Source organism: Bos mutus, chromosome 21, assembly GCF_027580195.1.
Source record: "Bos mutus isolate GX-2022 chromosome 21, NWIPB_WYAK_1.1, whole genome shotgun sequence".
NCBI lineage: Eukaryota > Metazoa > Chordata > Mammalia > Artiodactyla > Bovidae > Bos > Bos mutus.
The window spans coordinates 12,112,551-12,133,614 of NC_091637.1; the positions used below are offsets into that span (position 1 = coordinate 12,112,551).

A 21,064-nucleotide genomic window follows, 5' to 3' on the forward strand; every position below is an offset into this window, starting at 1 on the left:
AATAAAAAGAGGCAAAGATCCAAACCTTTGATAGGAAATATTTATAGTACTTAGTGTTTGTTTTTAAGGAATGTCACTTACAGATTGCTCTTCAGAATGTTGAGATGTCAGAGCAGCATTCAGATCACCACTTCCACAGAGATTCTGTCAACAAGAAGAAAAAAAAGAATAACAACCCTGCTTTAAAAAAGCCAAAGAATATCCACCCACAAGGATACCCTTTATCAGGTCTTTCCCTTTGAAGCTGCCATTTGCATATTCAGTTTCAGATGTGCGGGCTGCCTTCCAGAGCGTGTGGTGAGTCTTGGCAGTAAAAGGCTGACTCACTGGAGTCCATGAGGCTGCAGCCTCTGCCCTCTTAGTCACTGATCAGTGTGTAAATAAGGCCGATTCTAATCTCCTGTGGGGCAGCCAGCACATCTGTAGTTCATGCAGTCATCAGCATGCCAGCAGCTTTGTCCCAGGGGAGGACCAAGGGCCATCCTGCCAGGTGCCTCCATCGGGGACCTGCCTAGACCCCGGCCATAAAGGAGAAAAGGGTAGAACAGGTACCAGAGACCTGAGCTCATCAGTCAGGTAGGACCCATTTCAAACGTGATCAAAAAGATGTTCCTCCAACCATAACCTCATGAACAAGAACCAATAAGGAAATGCAAGTTCTCTACAAACGATCTCAGATGGGGAGGTGTCTATATTTCCCAATTTAAATATGCCTCCAATAACCAGGAAATGATGCCAAGGGGCAATGACGTGAGTATGGCTCAGCAGTAAGTACGGGACACAGTAGACATCTGCACTCTTATCAGCTTTCTCTGTACAAGTGTGAGGTCCCCAGGAGCTCTGGGATTCTATGAAGGTTCTGGGCTCGATGTGAGGCTAGATGCCTACGTGAAAAGGCACAGACAGTGGAAGGGAAACGGGCAAAAGGCCTCCCAGCACTTGGGGTATGTCCCCGTTTGTTGGACCCATTGGCTGGGGCTCATTTCCTGTGGGAAAATGCGATTTCTCCCTCCAAACAAGGCTGAGTAACTCTGAAGTTGTGGGTAAATTTACACACAGGCAGAGATTGCTCAGATGACCCTGAAGCTGGTGACCCTGAAGAGGTGAAGGTGAGGACCAGATGCACTGTGGTCATTGATCCTTGGCACAGCAGGCTCAATTCAGAGAGCCTGCCTGAATGGAAGGCAGACTGGCTCCAGGACACCGCCTCTCTCTCTCCCTCTCTTTCGAGTGGAGCTTAGGCAAACAGAACCTGAATTCTAGAGCAAAAGGGCATTTCTTCAGATGCTACAAGGGCCAATCAAGGGCTGCAAACAAGCAGGGGCTTTCTGGTCCACCCCCTGTACACACACTGACACCACCAAGTGCTACAGGAACGAGCCCTGATCACATCACGTGGGACCTCGTAAGCCCACACCAGCGAGCACAGGGGCGCTCCTACAGATGTCTGCACCTGAGCGTCTCCCTCACCAGCGAGCACAGGGCGCTCCTACAGATGTCTGCACCTGAGCGTCGCCCTCACCAGCGAGCACAGGGCGCTCCTACAGATGTCTGCACCTGAGCGTCGCCCTCACCAGCGAGCACAGGGCGCTCCTACAGATGTCTGCACCGGAGCGTTGCCCTCACCAGCAAGCACAGGGGTGCTCCTACAGATGTCTGCACCTGAGCATCTCCCTCACCAGCGAGCACAGGGGTGCTCCTACAGATGTCTGCACCTGAGCGTCGCCTTCACCAGCGAGCACAGGGGTGCTCCTACAGATGTCTGCACCTGAGCGTCGCCCTCACCAGCGAGCACAGGGGCACTCCTACAGATGTCTGCACCTGAGAGTCGCCCACACCAGCGAGCACAGGGGTGCTCCTACAGATGTCTGCACCTGACCTTCTCCGATCACATCTGCCTCTTCTCCCAGTCTTAGTCAAATGTCCCTCAACTGTGAATACATTTCATTCAGGACCCAGGGTCATGGCAGGCACTTGGACCTTGCTCTAAGGACCCTAGCACTTCAGTCACTGGAAGCCCCAGCTGTGGAGGGACCATGACCACCCATCTCTCCCAGTGTGAGCTTGACCCCGGTAGCAGACAAGGAAAGGAGCAGCTGGGCCTCCGGTCACCTCTCATCTGGTTGGTTAACATCTACTTGTGTTATGTGTAAAATGACACCCAGGAGAGCGAGACAGGACAGCCTGCGGGCTGCTTTATGAGGACGATCAATATACCAAACTCAACTCTCTCAAGTTCAGAAGATGTCTCCTCATGCCTTTTACACTATGGCATTCCCCCACAGTCATCTCCTAGAAGCTGAGCAATTCCTCCTCTACCTGATCTGCAAAACCAACAATGTCCCGATCAGGTCTTCATGTGCAGAACCAACAAGTAACATCTGCTGTGTGATCACCCCGTTAGTGTCTCCAGTTTCATGAAACAAATCAACACCCCCCTGAATCAATCCTATTTGAAGGCAGTTCTGCAAAACCACTGCCGCTGGGATCAGAATTCCTGTTTAGAGTGAGTGGTTATGAACTGAGTAACAGGGGGCCCAGTATCTTCCACGACCCAACAGGAGAGAGAATGTTTCCTAAGAAGCAGCATTCCTCAACCAGCACACCTACACACTCTCCCAAAAGAGGCCTCCCTGCACTTAATGGTAACTGATGAAGTGACAGCTAATGATAATGCTCATGGAGTGACAAATGAGCCCACATCATCACCATCATTTACATGCTATCAGAAACGATCACGGGGCTTTCCTTCAAATACACGATAAGTCTTCCACTTAGAATAACATGGAAATTAAATGTGAAGAATGACATTAATTCAATATGATGGCTGGTTTTACTCACAGAAAAATCACAGAACTTAAAGTTATGGTTCCCATGGCCCCTGTAACTGTCACCCGTTGTATATATCCACCAAGGAAGGAAAGTGATCACCATAAAGAAGACAGGAAAGGCCTACAGAAGCAAGGGAGGACCGGGTTACAGCCGCTGGGGGACACATAACTGAACATTTCCTTACGCTCTGCATGGAGCCAAAGGATTTATTCATTGAGTAAAAACTGCATTATTTTCAGCTTTTTTGTAAACCAACTAACAAATTGGTAACTTTTTCATTAAAAAATTACAATTAGTATTTTTCTTGTAGGAATACTTGGTATCTGCCATCTTGAGATTTTTGTTGTTGTTCTCAACAAGCATAATCAAGCACTCTAATTTTTCTTTTCAAATTTTACTCTAAAAAAGTTAACACATAGTGAAACTGGCTTCTTACATGTGAGTATAGTATGATGACATTTTAATACACGTATGTATTCATGTAACTACCACCAGTATTAGGACACAGAACAGTTCCCCCCCAAAAAAATCCTGCATGTGATCCGACTGTGATCCAGGTGTTCCCTCTCCCGACTCCATGGCAGTCACTGACCTATTCTTACCCTACAGCTTCATCTTTTTTCAGAATATCATACGTATGCAAACTTTTGACACTGGCTAACACTGAAACCTGTATGCAGGTCAGGAAGCAACAGTTAGAACTGGACATGGAACAACAGACTGGTTCCAAATAGGAAAAGGAGTACATCAAGGCTGTATATTGTCACCCTGCTTATTTAACTTATATGCAGAGTACATCATGAGAAACACTGGGCTGGAAGAAGCACAAGCTGGAATCAAGATTGCTGGGAGAAATATAAATAACTGCAGATATGCAGATGACACCACCCTTATGGCAGAAAGTGAAGAAAACCTAAAGAGCTTCTTGATGAAAGTGAAAGAGGAGAGTGAAAAAGTTGGCTTAAAGCTCAACATTTAGAAAACTAAGATCATGACATCCTGTCCAATCACTTCATGGCAAATAGATGGGGAAACAGTGGAAACAGTGGCTGACTTTATTTTTCTGAGCTCCCAAAATCACTGCAGATGGTAACTGCAGCCATGAAATTAAAAGACACTTACTCCTTGGAAGGAAAGTTATGACCAAGCTAGACAGCATATTAAAAAGCAGAGACATTATTCTGCCAACAAAGGTCCGTCTAGTCAAGGCTACGGTTTTTCCAGTAGTCATGTATGGATGTGAGAGTTGAACTATAAAGCTGAGCACAGAAGAATTGATGCTTTTGAACTGTGGTGTTGGAGAAGACTCTTGAGAGTCCTTTGGACTACAAGGAGATCCAACCAGTCCATCCTAAAGGAGATCAGTCCTTTAGGTGTTCCTTGGAAGGACTGATGTTGAAGCTGAAACTCCAACACTTTGGCCACCTGATGCAAAGAGCTGACTCATTTGAAAAGACCCTGATGCTGGCAAAGATTGAAGGCAGGAGGAGAAGGAGACAACAGAGGATGAGATGGCTGGATGGCATCACCGACTCGATGGACGTGAGTTTGAGTGAACTCCAGGAGCTGGTGATGGACAGGGAGGCCTGGCGTGCTGCAGTTCATGGGGTCGCAAAGAGCTGGACATGACTGAGCAACTGAACTGAACTGAACATCTTTCACTCAGCATAGTGCCTCTGAAATCCATTCAAACTGGCAATTTTTTAAATTGCTGAATGCTATTCCACAATTATGAGTGTACTATAATTTGTTTATCCATTAAGCACTGGTTTTAACCATTTTAAACAAATGTTTCCAAGGGCATACTCAGGAAAAGACAAATAATCTTGAGTATCATTAGTGATGAAAAGTCTTCATATGATAAAGCTCTCTAATTATATACAACATCCAGAAACTCAGCACTAACATGTTGGCAGAAGGCCAGTCATCTCTCACACAACTCCTCCTCTCACCTTTCGGGTAAGTGGAATTTGTGTGTGTTTGCATGTGTGCGTGCGTGCGCGTATGTTTTCTTTTTTTAATGACAGCAAATTTACATCAATATTTCCATTTTATCTTGCTTTAAGGTATAATTTATGGAAAAGTAAAACATACAAAACTGCACAACTTATTAAAATAAGGAGATATTTGCATGGATGGCTCAATTGTTTAAAAAAGGAAAAGAAAATCTCCAGTCACCAAGGATCTTAAGAGCAAGACACTGATGTGAAAAAAACATTTTCTTTTGTTTACACTATGTGTGATCTTGTACAAATATCACTTCCCACGCGGCTGTCTGAAGGATCTTACCAGGAGGAATACACAGGAAGTCTAATAACAAGCAAAGTAAACAATCGTTGACTGTTTAAAACTTTAGTGGAAGGAGATGTAAGCCCACATGCAGGAAAGCTAAATAACAGTAACAAGCTGGCTGAGAAGATCACCTGGATGGTCTCTGGGAAATACTCTATCCAAGGACATGAGTATAGCAAATGATATATATAATACATATAGAATTAATCACTTAACCCACATCTATTATTGGATGGGCCAAAAAGTTTGCTTGGGTTTTTCCATAGGATATAATGGGAGGAAAGGGACATAGGAATACCTATGGCTGAACCAAGTTGATATATGACAGAAACCAACACAACATTGTAATTATCCTTCAATTAAAAATAAATAAAGTAAGAAAAAAAAGATGTGATGGAAAAACCCAAATGACCTTTTTGGCCAAGCCACCATTAAGACTGTGAGTACTCAGGATGAGTGTAGTCAGAGACACAAATACCTACAGGGAAAGGAAGTAGCAAGAAGGGCAGAGGGCAGATGGCTAGACAGACCATTACATGATGCTTGAAAACAGTGACAGAATTCAAAAAACTCAGGTGGCAGTCAGAGGTCACAGTCAGGACTCCTGTTCAGAAAAATTCAGGTCCACCAAATGGCTGAGTCCACGTGTATGCAATTTTCATATAACTTTTCAGGAGGTTATTGATCACACAATCATGGTATACACATTTATATTCCCCCACTCCCAGAATTACTTAAATTTTATCTAATACACAAAATATGAGTCAAGTATGTGCATCTGTGTGAATATTCACTGCCTGTGCCAGCAAATTAAAGCCCAACACTTGTCTTTATAAAGTTTAAACAGTGAAACACAGTCCCATCTATCCATTTGTGTATTGCCTATGTATATATTTGGAGAAGGCGATGGCACCCCACTCCAGTACTCTTGCCTGGAAAATCCCATGGATGGAGGAGCCTGGTGGGCTGCAGTCCATGGGGTCACTAAGAGTTGGACACAACTGAGCAACTTCACTTTCACTTTTCACTTCCATGCATTGGAGAAGGAAATGGCAACCCCCTCCAGTGTTCTTGCCTGGAGAATCCCAGGGATGGGGGAGCCTGGTGGGCTGCCGTCTATGGGGTTGCACAAAGTCGGACACGACTGAGGCAACTTAGCAGCGGTATGTATATATTTATACACTTTCTATGGCTAATTTCATGCTACAACACCAGGGTTGAGTAGTTGCTACAGAGCAAGGGCTATGGTTCACAAAACTGTACCTATTTATTACCTGGCCCTTTATAGAAAAAGTTTGCCAACCTTGATATAGGGAACTTCTCTTACCACATTCAGTAACATGTGCCCACTGACCTTCCATAATCATTTTCAAGACTGCTAGCAGTAGGTACTTTAGAAATAACAATGGTCCCCTCTTTACTCTGGCTAGCACTTCATAATTGACAAACACACACTTCTGTTAACTTCTTATAAGAAGTCCATGGACTGTCGCTAGTAATTCACCAATTTACAAATTGAGAGCCAGAGCTAAGAGGTTAGTTGGTTGCCGAAGAGAAGCAAGAAAGGTTAATTAGCCCTTCACCTGGTTTCTGCCCTTCAGTGCACACAACTGTGCCCAGAACCAGGAGAATCTAAGAGCAGAACCTTCACGTGACGTGCACAACAGTCAGCTCTGATCAGTAGTATACAGAGACCTGGAGCTACAAACACCTAAGTCTGAATCCCACTTCTGCTACGTCCTGGCTTTGTGGCCTTGAAAAGTTCACTTAAGTTCACGGCCACAGGAGCATCTCTCAAAGGGGCAAAAAAATCTATTACCCTTACAGGCTGTGAGGAGAAAAATTCATTCCTTCAGAGATACTGTCCGAGTTCCTTCTTTGGCCCAGTCACTGTACAAGGCTCTCTGTATAAGGAGCGAGTCCAGCAGGTGTGGCCCAACGAGACTACATTTACACAGCACTTAGCAGAGTTCCTTGCACACAACCTCTCAGGGTGCTATTAAATCGGTGTTGCCATTCTATTATTTTTTATTACTACAAAGACAGTGGATGTGTTTGGGAAGACTGAAGAAAACAACTCAATGAAGGTGGTCAGTAACCCAAGTCCACCCCTTCAATCTGACCATCCCTTCCCCACCGACACTCTTATGATGGCAGATAGACCATCAAGGTAGGGGCTTCCAAAGTGGTGCAGTGATGAAGAATCTGCCTCCAATGCAGAAGATGTAGGAGATGTGGGTTTGATCCCTGGGTCAGGAGGATCCCCTGGAGGAGGAAATAGCAACCCACTCTAGTATGCTTTGGCTCCGTCACTTCATTCTCTCTGGAGTTATCTCTCCACTGATCTCCAGGAGCATATTGGGCACCTACCGACCTGGGGAGTTCATCTTTCATGTCCTATCTTTTTGCCTTTTCATACTGTTCATAGGGTTCTCAAGGCAAGAAGTGGTTTGCCATTCCCTTCTCAAGCGGTCCACGTTTTATCAGAACTCTCCACCATGACCTGTCCTTCTTGGGTGTCCCTACACGGCATGGCTCATAGTTTCATTGAGTTAGACAAGGCTGTGGTCCATGTGATCAGATTGGTTAGTTTCCTGTGACTGTGGTTTTCAGTCTGTCTGCCCTCTGATGGAGAAGGATAAGAGGCTTATGGAAGCTTCCTGATGGGAGAGACTGGCTGAAGGGAAAACTGGGTCTTGTTCTGATGAGCGGGGCCATGCTCAGTAAAACTTTAATTCAATTTTCTGTTGATGGGTGGGGATGTCCTGTTATTTACAGGAGACAAACTGGTGGAGGTAATGAAGATGATAGTGGCCTCCTTCAAAAGGCATGCACTGCTACACTCAGTGCCCCCAGCCCTGCAGCAGGCCGCCACCAGTCCACACCTCTGCTGGAGGCTCCTGGACACTCATGGGCAAGTCTGGGTCAGTCTCTTGTGGGGTCACTGCTTCTTTCTCCTGGGTCCTTGTGCGCACAAAGTTCTGCAAGGAGATCCAACCAATCCATCTAAAAGGAAATCAGTCTTGAATGTTCATGGGAAGGACTGATGCTCAAGCTGAAACTCCAATATTTTGGCCAGCTGATGTGAAGAACTGACTCATCTAAAAAGACCCTGATGCTGGGAAAGATTGAAGGCAAGAAGAGAAGGGGATGACAGAGGATGAGATGGTTGGATGGCATCACCTACTCAATGGACATGAGTTTGAGTAAACTCTGGGAGTTGGTGATGGACAGGGAGGCCTGGCGTGCTGCAGTCTATGGGGTCACAAAGAGTCGGACAAGACTGAGTGACTGAACTGAACCAGTACGCTTGCCTGGACAATCCCATGGACAGAGGAGCCTGGCGGGCTGCAGTTCACAGGATTGCATAGAGTCAGACACGACGTAGCAACTATCACACACATACATACACAATCAAGGCAGATCTCAGGATGGAGCCGTCTTCCTCTCTTCTCTCAGCTTATTAACTTGTACCTGCTTCCCCCACAACTCCAATCTGAGGCAAACTCACTTTTTGCTATTCCCAGTGTCCACAGCAGGTATAGCAAGCATCACTGCATGCTACTGATCCATCCTGCCCTGCCTGTGAGCAAACACAGCACCCAGCCCACAGGGTACCTTTGCATCTGCTCATCCAGTATCCCGGGTGGTTGCTATGGTAGCAGTCACCTGGCAGGATGGGAAAGCCCCTGTGCTAAGTCCTCAGAAATAACTCTGACACCTCCCACCATCCTCTCCAGTCACACTGCTTCCCTACTGTCTCTGACATACACCAGGCACACTCCTACCTCACCGGAATCTGTATGCTGTATCTTTGTCTACATCAGGAATGCTTTTTCTCCCAACACATGTACAACTTACTTTCTCACCTCCTCTAGGTCTTATATAAATGTTTTCTTCTCAGAAGAGATATTTCCTGACCACTGTGTTCAAAATGGTCACATCTCCATCTCAGCACTCCTAAATGCTTCCTCTGCTTTATTTTTCTCCATCCAATCTATCACTTTTTGAGTAGATCTGAAGCCCCCCACCATCTAGAATAGGATCCACAGGAGGAAGTACACTGTGGTCTGCTTTGTCAGCTGCTGTGTTCCCAGTGTCTCAGGGCAGGATCGGCACAGAGCAGGTATGGGAAGAAGGGAGGGAAAAAGAAAAACGGGAACACTTCCATGAAGGACCCTGGGGCACGGTTCACACGCTTGTCTCACTGGCATCATTTATGTTGAGCAATGATTTCTGACATAAAACAAAAATAGTAAAGAACACGTAACTGAAGTGTCGAGAAGCCGACGCCCTCGTTTAATTCTGCAGACTGTCGGTTGTTTCCTTGCCTCTGTGGTTTGACATCTTGCTTCTCTGTGGTCACTAAACTGAAGCTCTGTGGTTGCCAAGCAGAGTTTCTGGAACTATCCCAATAAGGTACTCCTCTAAACCACTCAACTCATCCATGTAAGCTTGCACCAAAGTGGGCTGTTTAAAACTCCAACTTTCAGAGTGTTAGGGAAGGAGGGACCCCATTGTGGGGTTACATCAGTGGTGGGGCAGGGATGGTATTAATCCTTCCATTCAGGATTATTGGCTACAGACCATGATAATAAACCATTCCTTCACTGTAACTTAAAGGAGGATTTAAAAGGGCACAGTGGACACTGAAAAACAAATACCTTCCTTTGATGATCAACTCTTTCTAGATCACCAGCTCTGAGTTCTCCTGAACTGCAGATCTACATTTCTCTAAACCCGGGGCATCCTGGTGGGCTGCCATCTATGGGGTCGCACAGAGTCGGACACAACTGAAGTGACTCAGCAGCAGCAGCAGCAAACCCCTAATATATACAGAGTTTTGCACACGGGCTTTAGATTCAAACAATCCTCGATTTAGTTCCTGTCTCTGACACTTACTAGCTGGATATTAGGCAAGTCTTTCAACCTCTTTGGCCTTCGACTTCATGCTGAAAACATAATGATAAAAATAATACAAGTAATAAATACAACCATAATCTTAGCAGAGTCCTCATTGGGCACTTGCGATTGCCACGTACTGGGCTATGAGCATTCTATTTTTCTAGTGTCATAAACAACAACCTTAACTACTTGGATTTATCCCCCACCTATCTGAGTCTTAGCCTCAAAACGCATCCGCTTCAGGCCTTTCCGGCCACATACTCGGAGCAATCTCTCTGCTCCCCTTTCACCTCAAATGGCTTGTTATCTCACACTGTCTAGAGACTGCCTCAGAGTGCTGGTCACTGTTTCCAGTAATCGGGTCTCGTCTCAACTCCATCATCAACACCAAGGACGAGACCTAGAGGTGACTCTGTATTTTCTCAATTCTTAACCATGAAAAAGTACCTTGTAAAATACCTACTGGGGGGAATGCTGACAGGAGAAAGAAGCAAGAAAAAAACAGCAAAATAAAAAGAAGAAAAAATAAGTGACTCTCCCTTTGAGTCTCCCTAATTTTATCTTCTTCATGTAAAAGGAGACATTTGGGAATGCCTTCAGAACTCACCTACCTACTCAAGGTCTCCATGGGTCAGCATTTCCCCCAAGCAAACTGAATTTCTATGGCCACCCCCAGCACACAGCCGTCAACTTCAGACACAAAATGAATCAATATATTTTACATAAGTTAGGTTTGCAGAAAGAATGGGGAAAAAGGAAGACATTATCTCTGCTCTTCCAGTCTAACAAGAGAGACTGACTTCTACACAGCTGGCCGAACACACAATGGTGGTGGTGGTGTGGGGCTACAGCATGAGATGCCGTTTTAGCATCTCGAGCCCTGAGTCATGGTGATGAGAGCAACGGGAAAGAGTTTCATCCATCAGAGGGGGGACATACATAGTCACATATGGGAGGCACTCTGGTTGCCAGGTAACCATGACAGATTATCACTTTGAGTGAAAAAAGTACAACTAATAAAATGTAAATCATAAAAAGGGACAAGTCTCGCATGGAAGTGTCGTAAAATGACCTGCCCATTTGAACCTGTAGACAGGAGAGGAAGCCTATCCCATAGGACATTAAGAATCTCAGCTTCATTAGCAAGTGAGACAAATCCCAGCACAGGCCTTAGACCACGGATGTTCCATCCCTCACCTCCTTGGGAAAGCTACCCATGAAATAAGCTACACCAAGGATACCGGCAATCATTAATTTTGTTGTACACTGGGTATGTCACATGCCAACCCATACCTTCCTCCTCATTTCCCACCCATTTCATAAAAGCAATAGAATGCTGTCTGCTACTCATTAGAAGAAACAGATAAACCAGATCTGAGACAAGGATTGTTGTTGTTGTTCAACCACTCAGTCATGTCTGACTCTTTGCAACCTCATGGACTGCAGCATGCCAGGCTTCCCTGTCCTTCACTATCTCCCAGAGTTTGCTCAAACTCATGGCCATTCAGTCAGTGATGGCATACAACCATATCCTCTCATCCCCTTCTCCTCCTGCTTTCAATCCTTCCCAGTATCAGGGTCTTTTCAAATGAGTCAGCTTTTCCCATCAGGTGGCCAAAGTATTGAAGCTTCAGTTTCAGCATCAGTCCTTCCAATGAAAATCCAGGGTTAATTTCCTTTAGGATTGACTGGCTTGATCTCCATGCAGTCCAAGGGACTCTCAAGAATCTTTTCCAACACCACAGTTCAAAAGCATCAATTCTTTGGTGCTCAACCTCTTTTATAGTCCAGCTCTCACACCCATACATAACTACTGGAAAAACCACAGCCTTGACTATATGGACCTCTGTAGTCAATGTCTCTGCTTCTCAATATGCTATCGAGATTTGTCATCGCTTTTCTTCCAAGAAGCAAGTGTCTTTTAATTTCATGGCTGCAGTCACCATTCACAGTGATTTCGGAATCCAAGAACATAAGGTCTGTCACTGTTTTCATTCTTTCCTCATCTATCTGGCATGAAGTGATGAAACCTGATGCCATGATCTTCATTTTTTGAATGTTGAATTTTAATCCGGCTTCTTCACTCTCCTCTTTCATCTTCATCAAGAGGCTCTTTAATTCCTCTTAATTTCTGCCATAAGGGTGGTGTCATCTGTATATCTGAGGTTACTGATATTCCTCCCCACAATCTTGATCCCAGCTTGTGCTTCATCCAGCCCAGCATTTCACATGATGTACTCTGCATGTAAGTTAAATAAGCAGGGTGACAATATACAGCCTTGATGCACCCCCCTTCCCAATTTGGAACCAGTCTGTTGTTCCATGTCCAATTCTAACTGTTGCTTCCTGACCTGCACAAAGGTTTCTCCTTTCACAAAGGAGCAAGGTAAGGCGGTCTGGTATTCCCATCTCTTTAAGAATTTTCTACAGTTTGTTGTGGTCTACACAATCAAAGGCATTAGCATAGTCAATGAAGAAGAAGTAGATGTTTTTCTGGAATTCACTAGCTTTTTCTATGATCCAATGGATTTTGGCAATTTGATCTCTGGTTCATCTGCCTTTTCTAAATCCGGCTTGTACATCTGGAAATTCCTGGTTCACATACTGTTGAAGCCTAGCTTGAAGGATTTTGAACATTACTTTCCTAGCGTGTGAGATGAGTGCAATTGTGTGGTAGTTTGAACATTCCTTGGGATTGCCCTTCTTTGGGACTGGAATGAAAACTGACCTTTTCCAGTCCTGTGGCCACTGCTGAGTTTTCCAAATTTGCTGGCCTATTGAGTGCAGCACTTTCACAGCATCATCTCTTAGGATTTGAAATCGCTTAGCTGGAATTCCAACACCTCCACTAGCTTTGTTCAAAGTGATGTTTCCTTAGGCCCACTTGACTTCACATTCCAGGATGTCTGGCTCTAGGTGAGTGATCACACCATCATGGTTATCCGGGTCATTAAGATCTTTTCTGTATAGTTCTTCTGTGTATTCTTGCCACCTCTTCTTAATATTTTCTGTTGGGGCCATAGCGTTTCTGTCCTTTATTTTGCCCATCTTTGCATGAAATGTTCCCTCACAGATCACATGACTTCAGCAGGACTCCCATTCATTTAAAAAATATGTAAGGACAGACTTGTGGTTGCCAAGGGTAAGTGGGTGGGGAAGGGAAGGAATGGGAGTTTGTAGGCAGGAGATGCAAGTTTTTATATACAGAATGGATCAAAACAAGGTCCAACTATATGGCATAAAGAGCTACAGTCAATATTCTGTAACAAATCATAATGGAAAAGAGTATTTAAAAAAAACAATGTGAGTGTATATACACACACACACACACACACACACACACACACACATATATATAACTGAATCATTCTGTTGTACAGCAAAAATAAACACAACAGTGAAAATCAACTATATTTCAACAAAAAAATGTAATTCATTGATAACAAAGGCTCTACACCTTTCTAAATCTGAAACTCCAGTACTTTGGCCACCTCATGCAAAGAGTTGACTCATTGGAAAAGACTCTGATGCTGGGAGGGACTGGGGGCAGGAGGAGAAGGGGACGACAGAGGATGAGATGGCTGGATGGCATCAGTGACTCGATGGACGTGAGTCTGGGTGAACTCCAGGAGTTGGTGATGGACAGGGAGGCCTGGCGTGCTGCGATTCATGGGGTCGCAAAGAGTGAGACAGGACTGAGCGACTGAACTGAACTGAACTGTTTTACAATGTTGTGTTGGTTTCTGATGTACAGTGTGAATCAATCAGAATTATACATAACTGCCTCCTTCTTGAGGCTGCATACCACCCTTCTAAGTCATTACAGAGCACTCGGCTGAGCTCCCTGTGTTACATAGCAACTCTCCCAACATGAGGCCTACACCAGCCACTGGACCAGCCTACCGCTAAGGGCAGAGACCAAAGCAAGAAGAACTATGACCCTGTAGCCCGGGGAAAGGAGACCTCAAATGCAGTCAGTTAGCCAAAATGAAATGACAAAAGTATTGTGCAGATGAAGGAACGAGGTAAAAACCCACAAGACCCAATGAATGAAGAGAAAAGAGCCAAACTATCTGTAAAAGAATTCAGTTATAATAGTAACGATGATCCAAAATCTCAAGACAGAATAGAGAGAACGCAAGAATCACTTAACATATTTAACAAGGACCTAGAAAAAATAAAGAATAAACAAGCAGTGATGAACAGTGAAATTTCAGAAATTAAAAATAGTCTGGAAGGAATCAACAGCAGAATAATGAGGCAGAACAGATAAATGAGCTGGAAGGTAGAATGGTGGAGATAACTAGCAAAGTGCAGAATAAAAAAAAGCTAATGAAAATAATTAAAGACAGTCTTGGAGACCTCTAGGAAAACATTAAATGCATCAACATTCAAATTAAAGGGGTTCCAGAAGACGAAAAAGTCAGAGTCTCAGAAAATATTTGAAGAGACTATAGTCAAAAACTTCCCTAACATGGGAAAAAATAGTCAATCAAGTCCAAAAAAGCACAGAGTCCCATAAAGGAAAAAACCCAAGGAGAAACATGCCAAAACACATATTAATCAAACCAACAAATTAAATACAAAGAAAATATATTAAAAGCAGCAAGGGAAAAGCAATAAGTAACATACAAGGGGATTCTCACAAGGTTAACAGCTAATCTTTCAGCAGAAACTCTGCAGGCCAGAAGGGAGTGGCAGGATATATCTAAAGTAATGAAATGTAAAAACCTAACAAGAAAGATTACTCTAGGAGTTACTCCAGAAAGGACCTCATTCAAAATCGAGGGAAAAATCAAAAGCTTCACAGGTAAGCAAAAATTAAGGGAATCAGCACCACCAAACCAGCTTTACAACAAATGCTAAAGGGACTTCTCTAGAAAGGAAACACAGAGAAGGACAAGACCTACAAAAACAAACCCAAAACAATTAATAAAATGCCAAAAGGAATATATACATATATACCAATAATTACTTTAAATATAAATGGATTAAATGCTCCAACCAAAAGACAAAGACTGCCTGAGTGGATATAAAAAGAATCATATATCTGCTGTCCACAAGAGACCCACTTCAGATCTAGGGAGACGTACAGACTGAAAGTGAGGAGATGGAAAAAGATATTGCATGCAAATGGAAATTGCAAGAAAGCTGGAATAGCAATTATCACATCAGACAAAACAGACCTAAAGAATATTATAAGAGACAAGGAAGGACATTACATGATATTGAAGGATCAACCCAAGAAGACATGACTTCAAACCATAAAATGAAGAGAACTTGAAGAGAAAACACCAAGAAGAGCCTTATGAACCTGAATGCATACACTGTCATCACCAATTTCTGTATTTAAAAAAAAAACAAAGAACAACAACACTGAGCACCTACCAGGGGCCAGGCATGGAGCTGGGCCCTGAGAAAACCAAAACAAGTTAGACAAGACTTCTCCAGTCACGCCCACCCTCCAGTTAACATAGCCTAGTGCAAAACATTAGCAAGGGAGGGGCTCACTTCCACACCATGTGATAAACTGGATCCTCAGGTAGTGAGAAGCCCACAGGATACAGGGGGAGGCGGGGCGAGGAGGTGAGTACTGCAGCTGACTACAAGTGATCCTGCAGGTCTGATGAGCTGCAGCCCAGTCTCTCCATCCTCTGCAAACAGCTGACCACACTGACAAATGGCAATGAGTGGCCACAGAAGGAAGATACAACCTCAGTTCAGTTCAGTCGCTCAGTCGTGTCCGACTCTTTGTGACCCCATGAATCGCAGCACACCAGGCCTTCCTGTCCATCACCAATTCCCAGAGTTCACCCAGACTCACGTCCATCGAGTCAGTGATGCCATCCAGCCATCTCATACTCTGTCGTCCCCTTCTCCTCCTGCCCCTAATCCCTCCCAGCATCAGAGTCTTTTCCAATGAGTCAACTCTTTGCATGAGGTGGCCAAAGTACTGGAGTTTCAGCTTTAGCATCATTCCTTCCAAAGAAATCCCAGGGCTGATCTCCTACAGCCTCAGTCTATGTCAATTATGCTTAGGGAAGGAAAAAACAGGCAGAAGATTCTTTCCCAAGCAAGAAGTTTTTGTTGTTGTTACTGCTGTTTGCTTAATGGCTGAGTTTCATCAGATTACCCGGAATTATTTACTCTTAAAAAAACTGTACCATCCAGGCTTTTTTGCATTAATGGTAAAAGAATAACCACTACCAACCACCCATCTGCAATCCATCCATTTGCCATCACATCACTGACCAGCCCTCCACACAGCCCACAGCCACTACAGACACACATCACAGACGCCCCGTCAGAAAGCTCCCCAAGCCTTCATTCCAGGCAGAGCAGAATGCTTCCCACCTTTGGCCTCCCCCATCCACACTGGGGCTTCCTTGGTGGCTCAGCTGGTAAAGAATCCCCCTACAATACAGGAGACCTGGATTTGATCCCTGGGCCAAGAAGATCCCCTGGAGAATGAAATGACAACCCACTCCAGTATTCTTGCCTAGGAAATCACATGGACAGAGAGGTCTGGCAGGCAACAGTCCACGGGGTCACAGAGTCAGACACGACTGAGTGACTAAACCACCACCACCCAGACCCACACCCACACTTCAGGCCTGTGTTTGTCACGTTGCCTTACCTGTCAAATCCTACTTATCCTCTGGGCCAGCCTGCAGACTGCCTCCCACAGGACATGTCCCTGGATCCCCCCATGTGATCTCGGCTCACAGAAGCCTGGATGCACAGGCAGTCCTGATGTCCGTCTACCTCTTACGCTACACTTAATGCTGTGCAAAGCTATGTCCCAGTGGGCTGAATCCTGAAGGCAGAGTTACGTTCTCAACCATCTCTTCTTTACAACAGAGTCTCTACGGTGCCCCAGATAGTGCGTGTGTGCTAAGTCGATTCAGCCGTGTCCGATTCTTTGTGACTCTATGGTTTGTAGCCTGGCAGGCTCTTCTGTCCGTGGGATTGATAGAGTAGGCACTAAATATGTATAGTCAGTGAAACAGTTTAACAGCACCAACTTTTAAAACAACTTATTCTAATTTGAGTTTGTTAGCCTGTCAAGGCCAAGGAACCCACTTATTTTTTTCCTCATCAGTAAATAAATAGCAAGAAGATAAGATTAACCTGAGTATATAATTTAACATCTTACCTCCTTCATACTGAACTATGAATTATGTTTAATAACTCAATTTATATTTTGGTTAATGGAAACATATTTCAAATTCACAAATAATAGTAGAAAAAAAATCACAAAATTTTTACAAAAAGGGCTTCATAAATGTTAATGGTAATGAAACAAATAGGTATCATTTAATGGTCAATGGTATCCTAACTGGTAATGCTTCCCAAAAAATAAGGCTTTCAAATATCCACAATCCCATCCTCCAATGAAATCCGAACATATGGCATAAATAACAGGCTTTGGTTCTAGAAATAAAATCAAAAATCCTAGTTGAATAACCAGTTTTCCACACAATTAGAATACTAATCTCAAATATAGAAAAATTAAGCCATTACCTGAACACTGAAACCTATTTCATGTGCCATTAATGGAAGATATTTAAAAAAATAACTGATCAAATTGATTATCCAAATCATAGCTTGGTAACCTCATAACTACATTTAAATTAAATTCATCCTAGAAATGTAGTATTTGTCTCATAATTATATTTGGTTATTTTATCATAAAGAAATACTAAGGCTTTATAAAAATTCCTGAATGGATAAGAATTTGTTTCCTTCAGGGTTCAGCTTGTTTTTAGATATCTGGTATTTATTCATTCATTTATTTGAGTTCGCTGGTCTTAGCCGCACCATGCAGGATCTTCTAACTGCACCATGCAAACTCTAACTTGCAGCACATGGGATCTAGTTCCCTGACAAAGGATTGATCCCAGGCCCTTGCACTGGGAGCACAGAGTCTAATTATCTGGCAGTCAAGAGGAGATACATATATTCTTACATTTTTTAGGAATGTGAATGTGCATTTTTGTCTGTGGGTAGGACCGGGCAATGGAGGAGACAGAGAGACAGAATCAGACATACATTTCAGCAAAAAGTTAAAGGAAAAGTTATGCTCTTGATTTCTTTGCCAGGAGATGGAAAAATGAAAACACGTCCAACGGGGCTTTTAATGCCTTAAAGTGCTCTAGGAAGGTCATCTGTAATACTTTTAAGATACACAGAGGTCAACCCCCAAATGAAGGGGAACACTGGGTACAATCAATATTACCTTCATTTAAATGGTTATAAATGACATCCTCTCTGTCCAAACTAACCACAAAAATAAATCCTAACCAAAATTTCCAAGGGCACTGAAGGCACTTAGGAAGAAGGAAAATAGAAAAACGGGAAAGCGCCCAGGCCGGGCCTCACCTCTGGCCCTTCGGGAGCGTCCTCTCCAGGGGGCGTTTTCTGGGGCAGACCCAGGGTGCCGTTGCTGGAAGCTCTCCTGTCCTCGGTGGGAGAGGTGAAAGTCTCCTCGGAGTCTGTTTCTATCACGTGGAAGGCGCCCACTTCCTCCTGACTCCAACCCAGTTCTTCTTCAGACTGTTTCAAAGAGCTACTGCTGCTCTTGGGAACGATGCCGGCCGTCGACAGGCTGCTGGGCACCGAGGTGTAGGACGACTGGGGGCCGGAGTAAGGCCGCCCCTCGGGGGCCAGGGCCTCAGCCTCCAGGAGGTCCGGGACGGACAGGCTCAGGCGGCGGTCCAGGTGATGCTGGGCCCGTAAGTCCAGGGCTTTGCTCGAGGTCTTCTTCACCTTCCTCTTGCTCAGGTTGATCAACAAAGGCCTGGTCCGCTGTTTTAATGAGCCCCAGACAGACGGTTTATCCAGGTCCATGGCTGCATGAAGACACAGGCAGTCCCTCTGGGGAAGAGTATGTCTCTGCAGGACACTCAGTGACTCCTAGGAAACAGAAGACACGGAGAAAGGATATGAAGCTTCTCTGTGCTGTCAGAGCACATCAAAGTAGGAAATGTGACTCAAGGAATCTTACTCTTCCCACTAAGTGATCAAGACCAAAACATCTAATCGGTAACATCTACAAAAAAATAATTGGGAAAATCTATCCTGGTGGCTCAGAGAGTAAAGCATCTGCCTGCAATGCGGGAGACCCGGGTTCGATCCCTGGGTTGGGAAGATCCCCTGGAGGAGGCAATGGCCACCTACTCTTTCCTGGAGAATCCCATGGACGGAGGAGCCTGGTGGGTTACAGTCCACAGGAACACAAAGAGTCAGACACAACTGAAGCGACTTAGCATGCATAACAATGTATATCTCCATCAATAGTAAGTAAGAGTTCCAAGTTCTCCAAATCCTCAACAGCACTCATCTCTTTGTCTTTTTTATTTTTATAATCACCATGTATTCTTGAAATTTGCTAAGGGTATAGATCTTTAGGTTTCTATCCCCCTACACAAATACAAACATAAAAATGGTAAGTACAAGAAGTGACGGGAGATATTAACTTGATTGTGGTAATAATTTTGTAATATATACGTGTATTAAACTGACCACCATATATCTTAAATATATGCAAATTTTACTTGTCAATTATACCTTAATAAATCTTGGGAAAAAAATAAAAATAAAAAATTACAAAAGAGGGCTTCTTTCTTATTTCCTCTCAAAAGAAAGCAGAGCAAAAGACATTTACTAGAAAAATAACAGCATCTTTTAACCATTATGTTCAGGGGAATGCCTTTCTGTTTCTAAACCCAGAGTCAGCAAACAATTTCTGAACAAGGCCAGTTAGTAAATATTATAGACTGAGAGTCAGACAGTTCAAACTACTCAATCCTATTGTTATGACACCAGAGGAGACATGTATGATACCGAAATGAAAGCGTACCTGTGGTCCCAGTAAAACTTTATTTATAAAAACAGGCAACAGACTATAGTTTGCCAATCCTGCTTTAATTTATCCTCTTCCTTTCTAGAGTTAAGTGTGCTTTTTGAAGGACAAATACACGCTCATATCAACTAGGATTCCATCTAGTATCTTCAAAATTTATATTAAAATAAGAGTAACTAAAGAGAAAAACACTTATAAAAGTGAGAGTCTGCCCTTAGTCCAATGTACCAGACCAGAAGAACTATGGAAGCTTCTACAATGGAAATCCTAAGAAAAGCAAACTTCAGAGCTTCAGTTGGAGAATGAAAGAGAGAAAATGTTTCCCACAAACAGGTGTGAGTGACAGGAATGCTTCACAAACAAATATCATACAGTCTGCTGAATGCTATGCAGGAAAGGGAGAAATTTAAGATATAATAGGTTGGACTCATTAGGAAATCGGATTAAAATCAAATAACCCTCACTCGATGTGTCAAGTGCCTCCTGATAAATCTTTCCAATATGAAAAAGTACAGTGTGGTCAAGTCAGTCTAAGCTGGCCAATACTCACGTGTCACATTTGTCTAATGACAAAAAAGGCTAAGAGCTATGATAAAAAGCATTTTCCAAAATCAAGGACACCATGCATTTGTACCCAGCCTGGGATATTTAGTCATTAGGAGGTCACTGCTGAAGATCAGGACTAGGTGACAGTCCTCCAGCTCTGGACTGATGACCATCAGCTCGAAGGATGAACTTGGTATCTTCAATAGGCAATGCAGAGATGAAGCCCTTGGATCCTAGAGACAGACTCCGTGATTGGAATTTTAATTTTTTATGTTCTGCTCAGGTATACTATCAGACTAAATCTCAACTTTTTCACCTATTCACTAGGGAATATATCACCCAGCTTAAAAAACAAAATAAGATAAAGTCCCAGTGTCTGAGTATCTGATGCAGAGAAAGGGCAGTCAGGAAAAGCTATGTTTTCATTCTTACTGATGATACCATCATAAAGTCATATTTTGATATCTTAAGTCACTTTAGAGTTCTGTGTCTCATTACAGTTTCCATTTTTTTTCAGCTTTTTAAAAATTTATTTTTAATTGGAAGATAATTGCTTTACAATATTGTACTGGTTTTATTTCCATTTTATACATAAATTTAACCATAACTACCTCACAGGGCTCT

General features: G+C 43.6%; 1 protein-coding gene across 1 annotated transcript in view; it reads right to left on the bottom strand.

Moving 5' to 3' along the window:
* Window positions 1-21,064, bottom strand: part of MCTP2 (multiple C2 and transmembrane domain containing 2) — a 261,100-nt gene that overhangs the window by 182,423 nt on the left and 57,613 nt on the right. The window contains exons 2-3 of the mRNA XM_005891571.3: window positions 18,412-18,945; window positions 82-144 (exon numbers count right to left, since the gene is read on the bottom strand). Coding sequence (XP_005891633.1) covers window positions 82-144; window positions 18,412-18,879 — 531 coding nt within the window. The 5' untranslated portion in view covers window positions 18,880-18,945. The remainder of the gene's footprint in view (window positions 1-81; window positions 145-18,411; window positions 18,946-21,064) is intronic.